Source organism: Schistocerca americana, chromosome 2 (assembly GCF_021461395.2).
Source record: "Schistocerca americana isolate TAMUIC-IGC-003095 chromosome 2, iqSchAmer2.1, whole genome shotgun sequence".
NCBI classification, from domain to species: domain Eukaryota; kingdom Metazoa; phylum Arthropoda; class Insecta; order Orthoptera; family Acrididae; genus Schistocerca; species Schistocerca americana.
Window position 1 is genome coordinate 293,693,154 of NC_060120.1, and position 22,229 is coordinate 293,715,382.

Consider the following 22,229-nt stretch of genomic DNA (forward strand, 5'->3'; position numbering starts at 1 on the left):
GTGTTGCCACACAGCAGAAATGTATTACAGGCAAATGTAAATTCTTCTGGAAGTCCTCTGCAGCCAGTACCAAGCCAACGCGAGCCAGCTCAGTGGCCCATTGCGCAATCAAAACAACAAACAGGTAGAAAGGGAATTCAGCGAAAAGCAGAACAAACCGAGAAGATATTGCCCCGTGAGTGAGAGCCTGGAATCATAAAATGAGCATCATGACCTCAAAGAAGAGAAGAAAGACCTTCCTTCTAACAGCACAGCTTGATTTCGCAAGAGAAAGTAAAATTTTCTCAAGAACACTGACGAAAAGGCAGCAAGATGAAGCCATGAAAGCCATTCTCGCAAAATAGAGAGATAATGAAGACTACTGACGAGCCCCGAAAATCGGGCCACATTCGGTCATCACCGGCCAGTAAAAACATCACTGTCACAGATGAGCACTGATAAACACCCAGGCTTCCGAGCCTGAACCTGTTTACGTTTCTGTACACCAGCTTTGAGGCTGAGCCTGTGGTATGCTGCAGCTGTTCACCGAGACGACTTCTGCCTTTAGGACTGCCAGCTGTCTGTCTGCTGATCTTGATCATTGTGAGGTGTCGGCCTCGCAGCCACAGACGTGAAGACTTGTAAACCCTATCTCCCGCTTACTGAACCAAAATGGTAGTGTTCGGCGCACACGCCACCTGTCGTAGTGTTCGGGAGGCACACTAACCGCTGCTGCCCCTAACTACTCGTAGTCGGCAGTCACCGGCATCCCCAGCATTCCTTGGTGGAAAGGCTGCACCGTAGTTCATCTCACACTGTGCAGATCTGCCGAGAGTTTCTGTGAACACTATCTCTCTGTAGTGCCCTACGGTGGGCAGGAAAGAACTAACGATCAAATTTGAACACACTGCATTTAACTGAAACGCCTTCTTGGCTTATACTAATTTCCAAACACAAGAACAACAAGAAGCGCAACAATTCTTGTGGTGACAAAAGCCAGATAAAAGTACAAGACAATAAAAAGAAATAATAACCAAAATACTACTCTATACAATTACAAAGTGGCGTCATGATACAACTTTCTACTGAAGGCTACAACGAGTGTCTACTAGGCTAGAGCCGGCGTAGGTATTGGCCGGAGCTGTCCTAGCTGTAGGTACACACTGCCGGTCTGGCTCGGCGGAGTACTACACGTAGTCACATTAGTTTCAATTGGTGGATCTTTGTCACATGGCTTTTCACGAAGTAGTGCCGTGTTTATGCGGGAAGTCTGCTGATTTTTTAGATCCACTGGCGGGCTCTTGAAGGGATGTCGGTAGCCCACCTTGCTTGTCTGTTGTGCGGGCCCTCTAACTGATAAGGGACCGCTACGACAATCTCGATGTACTATACGAGAGTGCTCTGGTGACATGTAGCCGCTTTCCTATGCAGAAACTGTTGTATTGAAACTTCCTGGCAGATTAAAACTGTGTGCCAGGCCGAGACTCGAACTCGGGGCCTTTGCCTTTCGCGGGCAAGTGCTCTACCAACTGAGCTAGTAGAGCTGGTAGACTACTTGCCTGCGAAAGGCAAAGGTCCTGAGTTCGAGTCTCGGCCCGGCACACAGTTTTAATCTGCCAGGAAGTTTCATATCAGCGCACATTCCACTGCAGAGTTTAAATCTCATTCTGGAAACTTCCCCCAGGCTGTGGCTAAGCCATGTCTCCGCAATATCCTTTCTTTGAGGAGTGCTAGTTCTGCAAGGTTCGCAGGAGAGCTTCTGTAAAGTTTGTTAAGTAGGAGACGAGGTACTGGCAGAAGTAAAGCTGTGGGGACGGAGCGTGAGTCGTGCTTGGGTAGCTCAGTTGGTAGAGCACTTGCCCGCGAAAGGCAAAGGTCCCGAGTTCGAGTCTCGGCCCGGCACACAGTTTTAATCTACCAGGAAGTTTCATATCAGCGCAGACTCCGCTGCAGAGTGAAAATCTCATTCTGGAAACTTCCCCCAGGCTGTGGCTAAGCCATGTCTCCGCAATATCCTTTCTTTCAGGAGTGCTAGTTCTGCAAGGTTCGCAGAAGAGCTTCTGTAAAGTTTGGAAAGTAGGAGACGAGGTACTGGCAGAAGTAAAGCTGTGGGGACGGAGCGTGAGTCGTGCTTGGGTAGCTCAGTTGGTAGAGCACTTGCCCGCGAAAGGCAAAGGTCCCGAGTTCGAGTCTCGGCCCGGCACACAGTTTTAATCTACCAGGAAGTTTCATATCAGCGCAGACTCCGCTGCAGAATGAAAATCTCATTCTGAAAACTTCCCCCAGGCTGTGGCTAAGCCATGTCTCCGCAATATCCTTTCTTTCAGGAGTGCTAGTTCTGCAAGTTTCGCAGAAGAGCTTCTGTTTAGTTTGGAAGGTAGGAGACGAGGTACTGGCAGAAGTAAAGCTGTGAGGACAGTGCGTGAGTCGTGATTGGGTAGCTCAGTTGGTAGAGCACTTGCCCGCGAAAGGCAAAAGTCCCGAGTTCGAGCCTCGGGTCAGCACACAGTTTTAATCTGCCAGGAAGTTTTATATCAGCGCACACTCCGCTACAGAGTGAAAATCTCATTCTGGACTTGTTGTATTAGTCACGCCGTCCGCCAGCGAGGCATGCAAAGGCCTCTGAAGATCGCTGAGACAGCGGCAGCAGGTTATGAGGCCATGCATTGCACAGTCTTTGTCCTGGGCACGCCACAGGGAAGAATATACGAGTGTAAACTTCACTGTAGTAAATTCTTGTTGCATCACCAGCGCGCTGTGCGCCGATCGGCCACATCCAGTGCACCCCATGCTCTATCATCCTGACAACAGCAGCAGTCTCAATGCAGGCATATACAGAACTTTCCCGTATGCCAAGTACCGGGTGATGAAAAAGTCAGTATAAATTCTAAAACTGAATAAATCACGGAATAATGTAGATAGAGAGGTACAAATTGACACACATGCTTGGAATGACATGGGGTTTTACTAGAACCAAAAAAATACAAACGTTCAAAAAATGTCGTAGAGATGGCGCTTCATCTGATCAGAATAGCAATAATTAACATAACAAATTAAGACAAAGCAAAGATGATGTTCTTTACAGGAAATGCTCAATATGTCCACCAACATTCCTCAATAATAGCTGTAGTCGAAGAATAATGTTGTGAACAACACTGTAAAGCATGTCCGGAGTTATGGTGTGGCATTGGCGTCGGATGTTGCCTTTCAGCATCCCTAGCGATGTCGGTTTATCACGATACACTGGTGACTTCAAGTAACCCCAACGCCAATAATCGCACAGACTGCGGTCTGGGGACCTGGGAGGCCAAGCATGACAAAAGTGGCGCCTGAGCACACGATCATCACCAAACGACGCGTGCAAGAGATCTTTCACGCGTCTAGCAATACTTTTTTTTTTGGTTCTAATAAAACCCCATGTCATTCCAAGCATGTGTGTCAATTTTTACCTCTCTATCCACATTATTCCGTGGTTTATTAAGTTTTCGAATTTATACTGATTTTTTTATCATCCGGAACATTTAGCGTGACAAACACTCAATGAATTTGGTTATTCTAAATGTTTGTAGTACAAATATAGAGGTTGTTAGGTCGCTATTCGCAAATCTTACTGCATTCATATTTTGCCCTTCATTGCCTTCTATCAAAGTGATTTTTTTGTGGACTCTGCTGTAAGAGAATATATTTTTTCAACTGAGTGGAATTTCAAGTGTCGCATTGTAAATGGTGTACCGCAAATCCAAATTACACTTGTTGGAATGTTATGATAATATTGAAAGCAGAGCATATTTAAGATGATAGGACAGTAAAGCGATCTTTTGCTTTAGGAAGTCTGCTTCACAATGCAAACTTTCTCTTCCTAGAATTCTTTTCTATGAGACTGTTAAACATGTCAGTGTTGTATACCACACAGTTAAGATGCAGAGTGCATATGCGTTTACGGTATCCGGGGCATTACTAATAATGCTGCTAACGTTCTTATTTGTACCGAAACCATCTATCTTCACACAAAAATAAATAAAGATAACTGTTCTGTTAAAGTGAAGAACAATTATATAAAGAAAGAATATAAAATATTAAACTATCTCTTATTTAGCGTCCAGTGTTTTTATAAACATTCGAGCTACTGTTATTAAAAATCTGAATGTAGCAAATGTGCAGGGCATGCATACTTTCGTCTCTCTTTAAATGGCTGCAGTGGCAGATGCCTAATAGCTACGTTATTTCGTCATTTATATTCTATTTTTTTCCTTAAATTATGTTATGTTAGATACAGATTTATTTATTACTAATATGGCCCAAACGGTCATCTCAGTGTTGCATGCCCTTAGACTTGATAGTTAATCTTTATTTATTACCTTGGTGCAGTTGTTTGCTTTTAGTTCTATTTCATTGGGCTCAAACGGCGCCAGACTCTTCAAAAAACCATCTTCTTCAAACCCAGTCTCATACGGCATAAAAGCGTTTGGTCTCTGTAAATAAGCAATTATAGAACTTTTTCAATGTACTCCAGCATTTCTTATTGTCTACACACATTAATAAGTGTGTGCTGAGCAGATAAGTAACAGGGCATACATTCTTTTTTGTTCTTAGGCTGTAATCACTACTCAGTAGTTTAGCTCTGAAAATACACTCAATATCACTTTGTTAACAGAAGTAATTCTTACAAACAATTAATTACATCTCTGCACTTATGTTTTCCTTATTGAAATGTTACCATTGCCTCACCTGCAACAGGAATTCTACACTCACTGCAAACCCTGCCATATCTACAGGAAATTTTCGTTGAGATATCCAGCCATCATAGAAGCCTGCTAACCTGCCATCTACAACCACAGGTGTGCTGAGACCATAATTTCCGATTAAGCCTACAGGCCACATTGCTACTCTCTCAGTAGACCGCACCTGTAAAGGAAAAAAAAAATTGTACCTTATAAAGTACCATTACACTACCACTAGACATCTCTAGCACTTACCAAGCGAAAGCGTGAGATACAAGGGAACGAATGGATGAGGAGAGGGCCATCTGAGAGACAGTAGGTGAAGAGATGTAAAGGCAATGAAGAAATGATTGAGAATCTAGGTATGCTGGCAATTCAGTTCGCAGTTAAGTTAAGGAGCGAGTGAAAGTCTGATATATTGCCAACAGGTATTCACAAGATTAGGTGTACATCTTGCTTCGATTAAAATTATTTTATTTGTCGTACGTAAAACAAAGAAACCTGACGCACTATACATTATACAGCGGGTATTTTAAGAAATTTCATCGCCAAACGAAAAGTGGGGAATTGAGAAACAGGGTACAAATTGAAAAGAGTGATGTACAGTTCCATAAAAGGGGGTCTGTCGTCCTTAAAGTGATAGGGAGAATTAAGAAAACTTAATTACTGATTTGAGGAAATAATTTCTCCGAATCTTCATTACCAAATATAGATTTTGAACTGAATAACGAGCATGAGATCTAATTTTGCAAACAATACCTAATTGCATGAAAATGGTCAGGGTAATTAAGAAAAATTTAATTTGTGCTCTGAGGGGATTACACTAAGGATTTTTGGCCGAATTTTAATAGACAATGGAAGAGTGATAAACTATAACAGGAGTATGAAACTGACCAGCATGGGGTCTTACTATGCAAAAGAGGGTTTAATGCCATGTATTTAATTGGGATAGTTCAGAAAATATTTAATAATAATTTATGGGGAATTTTTTTAGAATTTTTGTTTCGAAACGAAATTGTTGAATAAAGTATCAAATAGACCGGCTTGCGATGTACTTTTGCGAAAACATAATAAAACTGGTTGACAAATCAAGATGATTAAGAAGAATGTAACTAGTGCTTTCAGAGGAAATTTAAATGTTTCGATCACAGTTCCTGCTATCTAAGGAAGTGAAGTGTCAGAAAGTTCACCTCTTCAAGGCCTGGCCATATTGAGCATCAAAAGATGCATCGGTGTGATATTTAACAGTCAAAATGTCTTCTGTGAAGCCTTACTGAACTTAGCGCATTTCGAGAAGAGAAGACACTACGAAAGGAAATGAAGTGACAAAAAGTTCGTTTCTTACAGCCACAGATAATTTACACGCAAAATTTCATTACCGTGATATTTGCTTGTTAAAATGGCTTAACTTGGATGAAGTACTAAATGTAAAACGTTTCGGCAACAGCTTGCTGCCCAGAGTTTGAAAATAAAATCAATGAAAAGGGAATGGGTGGAAAAGAACTAAAAGCAGTTACAGGAACATTTGATGTGATGATGTTGGAATACGTTTTCAGCAAATAAGGTGCTGATTGAGAATTTGAAGTTCTATGTCTGTTATAAAAATTAACATTTTAGGAATTACTAGAGGATAATTATCTGGTGGACTGTGTGGACTGTGCAATCTTCTGTTTTGTGGCCTTGACATATTTATATCATCAATCGCTGAAGGTGTGAAACAGTTTCAAGAATTCTTCAGTCTCAAAACTTCTTCGGTAGGTAATCCTTCAAATACCAGGAAAGAGAATGTGTATTCTCAATCAGCACATTATTTGCTGTTGCCTCATTCACGGGCAATGTTTCTCCAATGTATTTCATTTGTAGCTTTTAGAAAAACCATTCCATAAAATATTTGACCATTCTTTCCTTTCTTTAAAATCCTTTATATCATTCTTCTTTGTTATGATTAGCTGTACTGTATAACAAATATTTAATTTCTAGGATTATTTTATTACCAGTGAAGTTAAGAGATAATGCACAAGACACTTGAACACCTGAGTGCACGTTATTTCCTTGTATGTATGTACGTATGTATATACTGAACTGGGAACCTAGAGACGACGGAGAGGCTGTGTCCCCGCTGCAGCCCTCAGTGGTACACAAACCCACAACAGGCTACAGCAGTCCACTCACCCCACCGGCACCCCACACGGCCCCCATTGGACCCTCCCCCCTAACCCGCCGCCAGGAACGATTCCACACGAGTGTAAGCCCAAGGTTTGCGTGGTAGAGTAATTATTGTGTACGCGTACGTGGAGACAGTGTTTGCACAGCAATCGCCGACATAGTGGAACTGAGGCGGAATGAGGGGAACCAGCCGGCATTTGCCGATGCAGATGGAAAACCGCCTTAAAAATCATCCACAGGTTGGCCGGCACACCGGACCTCTACGCTAGTCCGCCGGACGGATTCGTGCCGGGGACCGGCACGCCTTCAGGCTCGGGAAGCAGTGCATTAGACGGCATGGCTAGCCGGGCGGGCCATTACTTCCGTTCTGAAATATACCAAAGGTATTTTGATAATGCTCTGATGTATTTAAAACTTTGAACAGAACAATGTAGGGTAATAATACTTTTTAGTGCAACATTGCTCCTCATCTAATGCGAATTAGAAATAAAATGTGCAAAACCGAAATTAAAATTTCGCCACTTACTTCTTCCGAGAGGATATCACTGGAGCGAGGACTACATATAGGCTACTATCCAAAACCTTTCTTCCTGGAGTATTAGCCCTTAAAGTTTCGCATGAGAAGTTGGCAAGGTGGAGCCGAGGTACTAGAGGACGTAAAATTGTGAGCACTGGTCTCGTGTCGTCGTCCTTGGGTTGCCCAGTTGGTAGAGAAGTTGCCCACGAAAGGCGAAGGCCCCTAGTTCGAGTCTCGGTTCTGCACACAGTTTCGATCTGCCAGGAAATTTCATTTATGCCTGTGTTTCCAGGGTATTCATCGTAAACACAGTTCAGGTTTCGGTTCAAAAAATGGCTCTGAGCACTATGGGACTTAACTGCTGAGATCATAAGTCCCCTAGAACTTAGAACCACTTAAACCTAACTAACCTAAGGACATCACACACATCCATGCCCGAGGCAGGATTCGAAACTGCGACCGTCGCGGTCGCGATGTTGTACACTGAAGCGCCTAGAACCGCTCGGCCACACCGGCCGGCCAGGTTTCGGTGCAGGGTAAGTAATTAAAAAAGTCATATGACTCACTATTTGAGGCATTCTGTTAAAATTAAACACGTTGATGACAATGTCACAGCATATATATTCAAGTAGATTTTCGGTTTCACTCGGGTAGCTTAATAGAAACCTATATATGACTTTCGGTAGACTGCAAAAAGTCTGATATTACCATCAGAAACTGAAATTGGTAACTCTATGTAGAAGAAACCAGAGGTAACTGCTACTATGAAGGATTTTAAGCCACAAGTTATACAGAGTCTGTTACTACCAACAGAAACTCTTCAGGTAAAAGGCAACACTCCTAGCTTTTTGGAGGGAAAGGGAATCTTGTGGGTGTCACGGGAGCAACAGGAGACTCAGACAACAAGCTAAGGGTGATTCATACATAATGAAGACAAGTCATCAGAAAGAGCAGAAGGTCGAATATTCTACATAGTGCTGCACGAGATTCAGCTCAGAGATGACAGAGTGTGAAACCAATTTATTTTAGAAGAGGAAGACGAAGTGAAATGAGAAAAGACTAATGCTATTAAAGAAGAAAAAGAAAGCGAACAATGGAAACGAAGGGCAGGGGAACAAAGTAGGCAAAGGGAGAGGTATTAGTAAGAGAAGAAGGAAGAGATAAATAAAAGTATGACAAAATAAAATCAACATTCAACAAAAAGTTTACTGCAAAGGAAGGTTAAAATAAAAGGTGTTGAGTGAATGAGGGTCGCAGGAAGAGAAGATACACTGTAAAGCGACTTCTCCCATCTAGAATTTGGGGACATTGATACTACTTGGGATAATTCAAATTCCTTGTGTGGAATAGCAGGCACTAACGTCTCTTGAGTCATACTGTAGGCTACAATCTGGGTTCTGGATATCACAAAGCTCCTTTATACATTCAGACATTCTGCTTGTTTGGTTATAGTCAGGGTTAGTGTGCAGAAAGGCATGCAATGAACACATGTCTGTTCGAAACAAATATGAGTAGTTTTACATGTTGCTCTTCATTAAATATTGTACAGTTTGCCAGTGGCGTAGCTTGAGTAGGTGATTATGGCTGAATCAAAGGATGGTAGTGTGAAAGGTAAGAGAGGCAGGGAAAGTTGAAATGGTCGTCTTGGAATGTCATACTTTGGCAAACAAATTGTGCAGGTTAGGGAGGGAATGGAGGGTGACCGAATGAGATTTGGGGGACATATCAGGGAAAAGATCTACTTTCAGAACTTGTCTTGAATAGACCACAGCCTTGGTCAGAACACCTAGCAAGGCGTGATTGGTACTGAATAATTGAAGCAATGATTTTCAAGTTTGTGGAAGTCAGAGGTATGTCGGTTGGAGGCAAAGAGGAGCAGAATACCTGCAAGGTTAGTTTCTGGACGACAGTTGTTGCAGGTGAACGCCTGGGTGAGATAAATGGAAAAGGTATTGAGGTAATTGCTGTTGGAGGAGATACGTTATCATATACAGCATGGTTTTACAATGGGTAACATTTGAGATGGTAGTGGTAGCAACTGTAGGAATGGAGATATTGCTGTTGCTTGTTTTGGATGAGGGCCCCAATAAAACAGAGGTCAATATCTGGGAAAGCGACTGGGAATTTAATGAAGTACCAGAAGAATTTTCGTTAGAGAAACATGTTAAGCGGATGCCAGAAATGTCTTCGCCAATAATCCAGACTGAAAAGATAGTAGTGTATCTCTACCAAATCGAAGGACGAAGGACGAAGCCTCTTCTACATGACCCACCCAACGACTCGGATCAATAATCATTCGCCTGGTGACTTAGTAGTCGTGGCTTTCAAAAGTGAAGCATTTACAGGTAAAGATGAACTTAGCTACTATGATAGTAAAAGAGTGTTTTGAGAGGCTGTCAGAAGGTAGGTGGGAGATTTAACGTTCACCAGCTGAAAAATTTCTTACGTCTTTAAGATGTTAGCGTAGCAAGTGATTACATTAAAAGTGACGAGACAGATATCAGACAGGGGTCCGGGCGAGGAGGGATCTACACGAAATGTTGTATTCTATGTAAGATAAAGGGATCTATGTCATAGGTTGTTGTTGTTGTGGTCTTCAGTCCTGAGACTGGTTTGATGCAGCTCTCCAAGCTACTCTACCCTGTGCAAGCTTTTTCATCTCCCAGTACCTACTGCAACCTACATCCTTCTGAATCTGTTTAGTGTATTCATCTCTTGGTCTCCCTCTACGATTTTTACCCTCCACGCTGCCCTCCAATACTAAATTGGTGATCCCTTGATGCCTCAGAACATGTCCTACCAACCGATCCCTTCTTCTGGTCAAGTTGTGCCACAAACTTCTCTTCTCCCCAATCCTATTCAATACTTCCTCATTAGTTATGTGATCTACCCATCTAATCTTCAGCATTCTTCTGTAGCACCACATTTCGAAAGCTTCTATTCTCTTCTTGTCCAAACTATTTATCGTCCATGTTTCACTTCCATACATGGCTACACTCCATACAAATACTTTCAGAAATGACTTCCTGACACTTAAATCAATACTGGATGTTAACAAATTTCTCTTCTTCAGAAACGCTTTCCTTGCCATTGCCAGCCTACATTTTATATCCTCTCTACTTCGACCATCATCAGTTATTTTGCTCCCCAAATAGCAAAACTCCTTTACTACTTTAAGTGCCTCATTTCCTAATCTAATTCCCTCAGCATCACCCGACTTAATTAGACTACATTCCATTATCCTTGTTTTGCTTTTGTTGATGTTCATCTTATATCCTCCTTTCAAGACACTGTCCATTCCATTCAACTGCTTTTCCAAGTCCTTTGCTGTCTCTGACAGAATTACAATGTCATCGGCGAACCTCAAAGTTTTTATTTCTTCTCCATGAATTTTAATACCTACTCCGAATTTTTCTTTTGTTTCTTTTACTGCTTGCTCAATATACAGATTGAATAACATCGGGGAGAGGCTACAACCCTGTCTTACTCCCTTCCCAACCACTGCTTCCCTTTCATGTCCCTCGACTCTTATAACTGCCATCTGGTTTCTGTACAAATTGTAGATAGCCTTTCGCTCCCTGTATTTTACCCCTGCCACCTTTAGAATTTGAAAGAGAGTATTCCAGTCAACATTGTCAAAAGCTTTCTCTAAGTCTACAAATGCTAGAAACGTAGGTTTGCCTTTCCTTAATCTTTCTTCTAAGATAAGTCGTAAGGTCAGTATTGCCTCACGTGTTCCAGTGTTTCTACGGAATCCAAACTGATCTTCCCCGAGGTTGGCTTCTACTAGTTTTTCCATTCGTCTGTAAAGAATTCGTGTTAGTATTTTGCAGCTGTGACTTATTAAGCTGATAGTTCGGTAATTTTCACATCTGTCAACACCTGCTTTCTTTGGGATTGGAATTATTATATTCTTCTTGAAGTCTGAGGGTATTTCGCCTGTTTCATACATCTTGCTCACCAGATGGTAGAGTTTTGTCAGGACTGGCTCTCCCACGGCCGTCAGTAGTTCCAATGGAATATTGTCTACTCCGGGGGCCTTGTTTCGACTCAGGTCTTTCAGTGCTCTGTCAAATTCTTCACGCAGTATCATATCTCCCATTTCATCTTCATCTACATCCTCTTCCATTTCCATAACATTGTCTTCAAGTACATCGCCCTTGTATAGACCCTCTATATACTCCTTCCACCTTTCTGCTTTCCCTTCTTTGCTTAGAACTGGGTTTCCATCTGAGCTCTTGATATTCATACAAGTCGTTCTCTTATCTCCAAAGGTCTCTTTAATTTTCCTGTAGGCGGTATCTATCTTACCCCTAGTGAGATAGGCCTCTACATCCTTACATTTGTCCTCTAGCCATCCCTGCTTAGCCATTTTGCACTTCCTGTCGATCTCATTTTTGAGACGTTTGTATTCCTTTTTGCCTGTTTCACTTACTGCATTTTTATATTTTCTCCTTTCATCAATTAAATTCAATATTTCTTCTGTTACCCAAGGATTTCTACTAGCCCTCGTCTTTTTACCTACTTGATCCTCTGCTGCCTTCACTACTTCATCCCTCAAAGCTACCCATTGTTCTTCTACTGTATTTATTTCCCCCATTCCTGTCAATTGCTCCCTTATGCTCTCCCTGAATCTCTGTACAACCTCTGGTTCTTTTAGTTTATCCAGGTCCCATCTCCTTAAATTCCCACCTTTTTGCAGTTTCTTCAGTTTTAATCTACAGGTCATAACCAATAGATTGTGGTCAGAGTCCACATCTGCCCCTGGAAATGTCTTACAATTTAAAACCTGGTTCCTAAATCTCTGTCTTACCATTATATAATCTATCTGATACCTTTTAGTATCTCCAGGGTTCTTCCATGTATACAACCTTCTTTCATGATTCTTAAACCAAGTGTTAGTTATGATTATGTTGTGCTCTGTGCAAAATTCGACCAGGCGGCTTCCTCTTTCATTTCTGTCCCCCAATCCATATTCACCTACTATGTTTCCTTCTCTCCCTTTTCCTACACTCGAATTCCAGTCACCCATGACTATTAAATTTTCGTCTCCCTTCACAATCTGAATAATTTCTTTTATTTCATCATACATTTCTTCAATGTCATAGGTAGAAGACGAGTATCTACCAGAACTGGTAAACATTCACTTCGCAGCGCTGGGCCTACCAGAATAAGGCAGGGGTGCATGAATCAGGAAAGAAAAGATGTTCTATGGTGGCGTTTGTTAATTATTCTCATGAAGCAACGAGCGCTTTCGACAGGCGATCTAAAAATAATACCAAATTTCTAGATTTTCAGACGTTTTCGGGTACCGTAGCTCACAGGCCGCTTCCAATCAGGTTTCGTATCTACGTACGAGGGTTGTTCAATAAGTATTGTCCCACATGTTTTTTTAAAAGGTCATTAATATACGTAGACAAATGTCCCTGCTGGTGCTTCACATCTGATGTTTCACTTGTGTGCCGGTGAAGTTTCGAACCGTTCTGGATGACGGCAGAATGGCGCCTACATACGACTCACGTTACAAGCAGCGAGCTGTTATTTTATTCTCTGGTACATACAAAGAAACCATAGTGAACATCCATAAACGATTGTGTGCAGTATATGACGATGCTGCAGTTGATAGTACAGTTGGCCGGTGGGTAAAGAAAGTTACAGCTTCAGGAAATGCAGAAACTGAGCTCCATGATCAGCCACGCTCTGGGCGTCCTGTCACATCCACTTCTCGGACATGCTGAATCTTGCGGATGCCTTTATTCGTGCCGACTGGCGCATCACAACCCGACAATTGGCTCATTAGCTGTCGGTAAGCATTGGAAGTGAGTCTGCATGATCGAGACTCTAGGATATTCAAAGAGGTGCTCTCGATGCGTTCCACGAATGCTCACAGCGGATCCTTACCGAGGACGAAAGCTGGGTGCAGCACTTTGCGCCGGAAACAAAAAGGCAGTCTATGGAGTGGAATCATCCTCATTCACCACAAAAGAAGAAATTCAAGACAGACCCTCTGAAAAAAGGTCATGGTGACAGTCTTCTGGGATTGCAATGGCGTCATTCTCGTGTATGTGATGCCAAAAGGGTCAACCATCAATTCAGAGGCATACGTGAAGACTCTGAATAAACTCAAGAACCATTTCTGACGTGCTCGATCGGACAAGAATCCAGCAGAAATTGTACTCTAACACGATAATGCACGCCCACACGAAAGTCTGAGAACCTGGGAACACGTCACCAAATTGTGTTGGACATCATTGCCTCATCCACTCTATAGCCCACACCTGGCAATCTCGGACTTCCATATCTTTGAGCCGCTTAAAGATTCTCTACGGTGAACAAGCTTTGAAAATGACAAGAATGTCAGTCATGCAGTGAAGACATGCCTACACCTACAGGACAAGAGCCTTCACCAGCAGGGAATACAGTAAATGAATCAGGTGAAAATGAATACAAACATCTCAAAATGAAAATGAGATCAACAGAAGTGCAGGGATGGCTGGAGGACAAATGTAAGGATGTAGTGGCATATATCACTAGGGGTAAGATAGATACTGCCTACAGGAAAATTAAAGACATCTATGGAGAAAAGAGGACTACCTGTATGAATATCAAGAGCTCAGTTGGTAAACCAGTGCTAAGCAAAGAAGGGAAAGTAGAAAGGTGGAAAGAGTGTATAGAGGATCTATACAAGGGCGATGTACTTGAGAGCAATATTATGTAAATGGAAGAGGTCGTAGATGAAGATGAAATAGGAAATATGATACTGCGTGAAGAATTTGACAGAGCACTGAAAGACCTAAGTCGAAAGAAGGTCCCAGGATTGCACAAAATTCCATTAGAACTACTGGTAGCCTTGGGAGAGCCAGCCATGACCATACTCTTCCATCTGTTGAGCAAGATGTACGAGACAGACGAGTTACCATCAGACTAGAAGATTATGATAATTCCAATTCCAAAGACAGCAGGCGCTGGCACATCTGAAAACTACCGAACTGTCAGTTTAGTATGTCACGGATCCAAAATACTAACACGAATTCTTTACAGAGGAATGGAAAAAACTGGTAGAAGTGGACCTCGGGAAAGATCAGTTTGGATTCCATAGAAATGTATGAACACCTGAGGCAGTACCGACCCAACTACTTAGAATATAGATGAAGGGAAGGCAAACCTACGTTTACAGCATTTGTAGACTTCCAGAAAGCTTTTGACAATGTTGACTGGAATACTCTCTTTCAAACTCTGAAAGTGGCAGGGGTAAAATACAGGAGCGAAAGGCTATTTACAATTTGTATAGAAACCAGATGGCAGTTGTAAGAGCAGAGGGGCACGAAACGGAAGCAATGGTTCAAATTGTTCACATGGCTCTGAGCACTATGGGACTTAACTTCTGTGGTCATCAGTCCCCTAGGACTTAGAACTACTTAAACCTAGCTAACCTAAGGACATCACGCCCATCCATGACCGAGGCAGGATTCGAACCTGCGACCGTAGCGGTCGTGTTGTTCCAGACTGGAAGCAATGGTTGAGAAGGGAGTGAGACAGGGTTGTAGTCTATCCCCAATATTGTTCAATCTGTGCATTGAACAAGCAGTAAAGGAAACCAAAGAAAAATTTGGAGTGGGAATTACAATCCAGGAAGAAGAAATAACCTTGAGGTTTGGTGATCACATTGCAACTCTGCCAGAGACACTAAAGGACTTGGGAGAACAGTTGAACAGGATCGACAGCGTCTTGAAAGGAGGATGTAAGATGAACATCAACAAAAGCAAAACAAGGATAATGGAATGTAGTCGAATTAAATCAGGTGATGCTGAGGGAATTAGATTAGGAATTGGGTTACTTCAAGCAGTAAATGAATTTTGCTATTTGGGGAGTAAATTAACAGATGATGGTCGAAGGGGAGAGGATAGAAAATGTAGACTGGCGATGGCAAGGAAAGCGTTTCTGAAGAAGAGAAATTTGTTAACATCAAAAATAGATTTACGTGTCAGCAAGTCCTTTCTGTAAGTATTTGTATGTAGCCATGTATGGAAGTGAAACATGGACGATAAACAGTTTGGACAAGAAGAGAACAGAAGCTTTCTAAATGTGGTGTTACAGAAGAATGCTGAAGATTAGATGGGTAGATCAAGTAACTAATGTGGAGATATTGAATAGAATTGGGTAGAAGATGAATTTGTGACACAACTTGACTAGAATAAGGAATCGATTGGTAGGACACGTTCTGAGGCATCAAGGGACCACCAAATTTGTATTGGAAGCAACCGGGAGGGTAAAAATCACAGAGGGAGACCAAGAGATGAATACAGTAAACACATTTAGAAGGATGTAGGTTGCACTAGTTATCCAGAGATAAGGAGGTTTGCACAGGATATAATAGCACGGAGAGCTACATCAAACAAGTTTCTGGACCGAAGACCACTACAAAGAAGGGATTTCATTTTTGTCACTTGTTCATTTACTCATCTGTGCAGAATAAATACATATTCGGCAAACGAGTACTTATTAATTCCCATCACCATACCGTCACTGTGGACCACGTCCTGAAGGAAGTGTGTGGGTGCGGCAGTAAAGCCGGTTCACTGAAAGACTGACATGTAAGCGGCGGTACACACACGTTTCCCCATAACTCGTATCCCCGGACTGATTACTGAGCTAAACACGTGCTGATGAACTATCATCAGCATGATTAAAGCGGAACCGTGATGGATCTAAAACTTACGTCCTCGCGAACGTACAGTGATTTGTCTGTGGACGAATCATTCAGAACTAGACACTAATTTAAGGTGACGACTTTGAGGAAATAGCAAAAGACAATAGACGGTAGACGAAAGGCAATAGACGAGCTGCTGGCGCCCATCCAGGGGCTTTGAAGCGAGCTGCAGGCAGGCACTCTCGGCACGCGCGAATCCTGCCTACCCACAACCGGCTCAGAAAGACTTCCGCACGCAAATCAGTGCCCTGCGGAAGCAGTCTTCATATAAGCGACTAATGGATGAGTTATTGTAAATTTCATTGGTTACATCAGCAGCTGCGCCAAGAGGAGTGTGGCGACAGGAGCCCAGCTCTGATCCTACTCCACCTGCGGAGCCTCGCACAGTCCGACAGCGCGGCCCTCGACTCGCTCTGGCGCGCTATCCGGATGTGCAGACTCCCAGCACAAGTGGTGGCGGTCAACGTTGCACAGTCAGAAGTGCAGCTTTACGTCGTCGCTGGACTTCGCTTATAGTGTGCAAGACACAGCAGCATAGGCGACCAGTACCGCTGTTGCGGCAACCTTCGATGACGCAATCCCGCCGGCAGTTATGACTCCGCGGTGATAGGGGGACCTTAACAGCCACCAGCATGGTCGCCGACCTGCACCACTCAGGTGGCAGCACTCAGCTCCTAGATAGACCGATTGGCGCACTCGAGGACAGGGGACAGCAGATCCCAACACCGCCGATTCACTCACGCAGCCGGTGGTACCAGCAGTTCAGGAGGTACACCGTCGATGTGAGAGTAGTTCCCGCTCGGCTTTTGCTGGTATCATTCCCGCTTTGGCAATGGACAAAGTGTCGACCTCCCTGCTCACACTCGAATGCCAGCTGCAACCGGGCCTGGCGTTGCCCGTGTCCCGTGCAGCATCCAGGTATCTCTCTGTAACAGTGCCTGGTTAGCTGAGTGGTAAATTGTTTGCTTACCATGCAGCAGGCCCGGGTTCAATTCGCGAACGGGTTGCTGTTGTCTTGTCTCCTCTTCATCAACGACATCCAAGTCGCCAAATGTGGCGTTACCTGACATAAGACTGGTAACTCGGTGGTCGAACTTCCATAGATGGGGCCTCCCGGCCATCACTGCTACACGATCACATTATTTCATTTCTTTGTAACCGAACGGTCTAGCATAGTGAGATACCTTGTCGACATGGGTTCCCATCTGTCTATTTTCTCCCGATCTATGCTAAGAGACGTTCGAAAAGCCAAGGCACTGTTACGATGGCAAACAATTCAGCAATAGAAACGTATGGCACATATCATAGAGATTTGGACCTCGGACTGTGCAGGACATATGCATGGAGCTTCTCTGTGGCTGACATCAATGAATCTGGGTCCGGATTTGCACGGTCTCTAAAAATTATCAGCCGACATTGCAAACACCCAGCCGATCGATTCGACACCGAATCTGAAGACCGTAAAACAGCGGTGGCCAGCCCCTTTCATCAGTGTTAAACCAGTGAGGTCACCCTGACCGTAAGCAGACCCACCTGGTGCATTGTAGTACGTGAAGCATTCGACTGTCCACCACACCGTGACTACACTTGGCCCACTCACTTGTGCAATCAACATCGATTCACTTACTAGCGATTCGAAGTAGCAAAGTCGAGTTCGAAGCAATGTTGCGACAGGTCATAGTTCGACCATCAAGCAGCCAACGGTTCTCATACTTGCACTCGGTTCCCAAGAAAGATGATTCGTAGCTACCATACTGAGACTATCGTCTCTTAAATGCACGACAGTGCTGGACTGATGTTCAGCACTATACTTACAAGATTTTAGACGCGCCTTGGCAGTTTCAGTTAAATTTAGCGAAATTGACTAAGCGAAGGTGTTCATGCAGATTCCTGTGGTGCCTGAAGACGTTCAAAAAATGGCGATTATCAAGACAATTGGGCTTTTCGAAAGCTTGTAGATGACGTTTGGCCTACAGAATGCTCCTCAGACCTGGAATCGTTTCCTGGATGGCGTCTTAGGGGGCACATCGTGGTGTTTCACGTACCTCGACGATCCCTCATGTATGCAGAGTCGCCCCAATTCCACAGCCACCACCTAACGACCATCTTTCGACACCTGAGCGAGACTGGCGTCGTCATTAACGCCTCGAAAATTATATTTTGGGTCACGGAAATTACGTTCCTGTGGCATGTAATCACCCCCATCTGATCCACGTCACTATTGGACAGGATACAGGCGATATTGAACCTGCCGCGAACGCAGGCACACAAAGATACGCCGCTATCTTAATGTGTTAAATTTCTGTTGGCGCCGTCACCAAGTGCCGCTGCAATGCCGGAAACCCTGACTGTGGCGGTACAGGGCTCTACCTCGGAGGGAAGGGCTCCTGTTAACTGGACGTATGCAATGGAGGGAGGCTTTATTAAGTTAAAATGGACCCTTGCAGTAGCGACACTGGTCACTCATACACTCTGCATGACACTGAAATGGCTGAGGTCGTGGCTATTAGCCAGACAGCTATAGGTGCAGTGATTCAACAATATATTGGCAGTACCTGGTAGGCACTTGGTTTCTTCTCTTGGAAGCTATTGGGATTGCAACGTTACTGGAGTGCCACGACTGTGAGTTTCTTGTTGTGTTTGAGGCAGTTAAATACTTCGACCTATCAGTACAATCCCGCCCCTTGGCGATTTTCACAGACCACAAGCTCCTAACTGGCGTGTTTCGGAACAATAATAAGAAGTGTACGCCGTGGCAGTTAAAGCAGTGGGGGATGCGTCGCAGTTCTCCACTGTCATCCGCCACATTTACGGAATTGGTAACATCGTCATTGATTGCTTGTCCCTCGCTTTTGCCGGTATCTCTCTATCTGTGGATTTTGAAAACGGTACCCAAGAATACGAGAATGTCAAACAACTAGACAGCCTCTCCCCCTACAGCTCAAGCTAGTGTCCATTCCTGGCTCTGTCCGTAAAATTTGATGCGACGTTTCAACAGGCAAAACCATCTGTTTCTCCTGGAGAAATTCAGGCACAGTGCTTTCTGTGATGTCCACGGATGGTCAACCTTCCCGCTCCTCTCTCTCTCTCTCTCTCTCTCTCTCTCCCTCCCCCCTCCCCCCCCCCCAACATTAACAGCAGTGTGCAGTCGTGGCTGCGCGTTTCGTCTGGCCAAATCTGCGGGAAGATGCCGTTCATGGGCACACACCTCAGCGTGCCAAATCGGGAGGCACACCCATGCACCCGTCCGCGCCTTTCCTGACGCAGCACGCCGTTTTGCACGCTTTCATGTGGACACTGCGGACCCACTAACTCTTTCCTAAGGCAAATGCTATCGGCTGACGATGGTAGAACACTTCGCACTTGGCTGGAGGCAGCGCCCGTAGCGGACTTCACCGCCGAGATCGTCGCCACTGCCATGGTCGACACCTGGCTGTGATGCTTCGGCTGCCCCAGTTACGTAACAATGGATGGCAGCCGCCAGTTTGGCTGTGCCCTGTATACAAATATCGCCCAACTGTGTGTAATGCAGGTACACAGAACTGTCAGCTACCACCCAGTGGTTAACAGCACGGTCGAGCAGCTCCATAGAACGCTGAATGTCTCCCTAACCTGCCACAACGCCGCCTAGACAGAAGCACTTCTACTGCTACCGCTCAACCTGTGACTAACAACGAAAGTAGAGAACGTCGCTTCATCTGCCAACCTTGTTTATAGACAATCCCTCGCCGTCTCCGGTGATTTTATGGAGACACTGTGATGCGTAGGCTCCTCCATTGACAGGACATCTGTGCATCCGTATTGTCCACCTCTGACCGCACGCATTGACACAGCACCTTACTGTCACAGTGTTTATATTTGGTGACCCGATACGCTACATACACATTATGGCCACGCTGAGTGGCGCCATGTCACTGATTGTGTGGCCCCTCCCGTCGGAGGTTCAAGTCCTACGTCGGGCATGCGTGTGTGTGTTGTTCTTAACATACGTTAGTTCAAGTTAGTTTAAGTGGCGTGTAAATCTAGGGGCCGATGACCTCAGCAGTTTGGTCTCTTAGGAATTCACGCACATATTTTACACATTATGGTCCCTACCATCACGCTATGGTCACCACTTTGGATACTCTATTCGGGACCACACTGAGTCATCATCTGTGGCGAGGGAACGCTTGAAATCGTAAGAAATGGCAAGCCAGTCAAAATGACAACCGACCGAATGGAGCCGGCTTACGTTTTGACTGCTCCTTCCACCGTCCACTTCCTCGAGCCAGCGGAAGACCTGTCAGCAGACGACCCTTCTCCCAGAACCAGTCAGACAGAGCCAGCAGCCGTGGCCGACCATGACGCACATGCCACCAGCTGTCATCGGGCCGCAGCCCCACCCCACCTTGCCCAGCCAGCAGGCACAGCAGCCCAGACACATCTTCCACAGGTGCCCGGGTCATCCCCACCACAGAAGCCAGTAGACGACGTCACGCATTCCAGCAGCTGTGTGCATTTCAAATTCCCGTGCTGCATCTTGATAACGTCCCAGGGGCTACCTGCTGGAGACATCATGTCTCCAGAGAGCCGCATCATCCACACACCGTCTGCACTCAAGCTCCGAAAAACACCTCAGAAGTAACTGGCCATTTGTCCGTTGCAGCCATTTGTCCGTTCCAGCTCTGGACTCAATGTTAGCGTCCCTGTGCCTCCACCGTGTCAAACACTGAGAGTGGGCTATCTTCCTCGCGAGTTTTCCATGTCTTTTTCCATCAAGCTTCTATCATCGCCCTGCACACTGCAGGTCTTGTCCGTCGAAGTTCCAGGAAACAAGCATTGAATCGAGACTGAGTTACAAGCTTTGGTCTTGCAAACGAGCATGTCAGTGAATTTTGAACACTGCAACTCATGAACGCTTTATTTCGTTAACTTTTGTTATCAGTGTTTTATTCGAGGTACCAGCGTTTCATGTGACTCACAGCCTTGAGGCCCGCCCAATTCGTATCCAGCGCTGTTGCCGCTGCTGTCATTAGCCGAGTGCACAAGGACACGCCCACCGTATACCTGTGTACTGATGTCCACACCACAGCCCAATCAAGGATGACCGGTCCACCGCCATCACCCTCACACAAACATCTGTCACACAGGCCTGCGCTTTCTCGCAGGTCCGGAACTCCACTCTAAAAGGGGAGATCTGTGTGTCAGCTGTGCTGCAAATATGCGTGAATGGACCTGGGCCGCTCACCTTAGGCCCAAACTAGCTGCTTCAAGTGTCTGCCGGTTCACGTACCTACTGATAGGTAAAATTCTGGAAACACAGTATGGGTGAGCAAAAAGAGACAGGCATCAGGGTAGAGCCGCTGTATAGCACAGAAGCGTTTTGTGGATACCGTTTCTGCGAGCCGCTGCGATCTGCGAGATCCCCACTGACGAATACGAAAGTTTGTTTGGCGCTCTCCGTCCATTTCCACTTTCGCTTTGTCGCGTCTGTGATCGTAAACAAAGTTCGTTTCGTTATGGACACATGTCGAATGCTCTTACAGGTCACGCGATCAGTCCATGTGTTTGTCACTGAGGAGTGTGTCCGCTCCAGGACAGTGTTCGAGTGGAACCAAAGTGCACCATCATTACCGTAATCGCCAATTAATAGATATTGCGATGTGATATCATTTTTGTCAATTTTTCGTTTACGCACCTGTGCAGAATAAATATATTTTCGGCAAACGTGTACTTATTAGTTCCTATCGCCACACCGCCACAACAGCCTACATCCTGAACAAAGTGCTTGGGTGTCACAGTGACGTCGGCTCACTGCATAACTGTCGCTTAAGTGGCGGTACCCACACGTTCTCGCTTCAAAGTGATACCCAGCGTTCCACATGAGAGTGTTGTAGGCGTCTGATGTCCCTACGGAGATAATCTGAACAACGATGTTACTCAATCTGCAGTTGATACTATCATTTTCCATCTAATACAGTCATGAGATATGTGTGTGGTGCGAAAACTGGCAATTGACCCGAAATCTAATAAAAGTGTGACGTCATCAGCCTGAGTGGACGAAAGAATCCGTTAAATTTCGCTTACACGTCAAGTTAATCAAATCTAATGGCTGTCAGTTCAACCAAATAACTAGAAATTACAATAACGAATAACT

The 22,229-nt window shown here is 44.6% G+C and overlaps 1 protein-coding gene and 2 non-coding genes across 3 annotated transcripts in view; 2 read left to right on the plus strand and 1 right to left on the minus strand.

The window, feature by feature from the left end:
- LOC124593968 (galactosylgalactosylxylosylprotein 3-beta-glucuronosyltransferase P-like) overlaps positions 1-22,229 on the minus strand; it is a 182,871-nt gene that overhangs the window by 14,829 nt on the left and 145,813 nt on the right. Inside the window, exons 4-5 of the mRNA XM_047132317.1 lie at positions 4,708-4,884; positions 4,338-4,451 (exon numbers count right to left, since the gene is read on the minus strand). Of these exons, the coding sequence (XP_046988273.1) occupies positions 4,338-4,451; positions 4,708-4,884 (291 nt within the window). The remainder of the gene's footprint in view (positions 1-4,337; positions 4,452-4,707; positions 4,885-22,229) is intronic.
- Positions 1,808-1,882, plus strand: Trnas-cga. The gene has a single exon. It is a non-coding gene; the product is annotated as a tRNA-Ser (tRNA).
- Positions 2,109-2,183, plus strand: Trnas-cga. The gene has a single exon. It is a non-coding gene; the product is annotated as a tRNA-Ser (tRNA).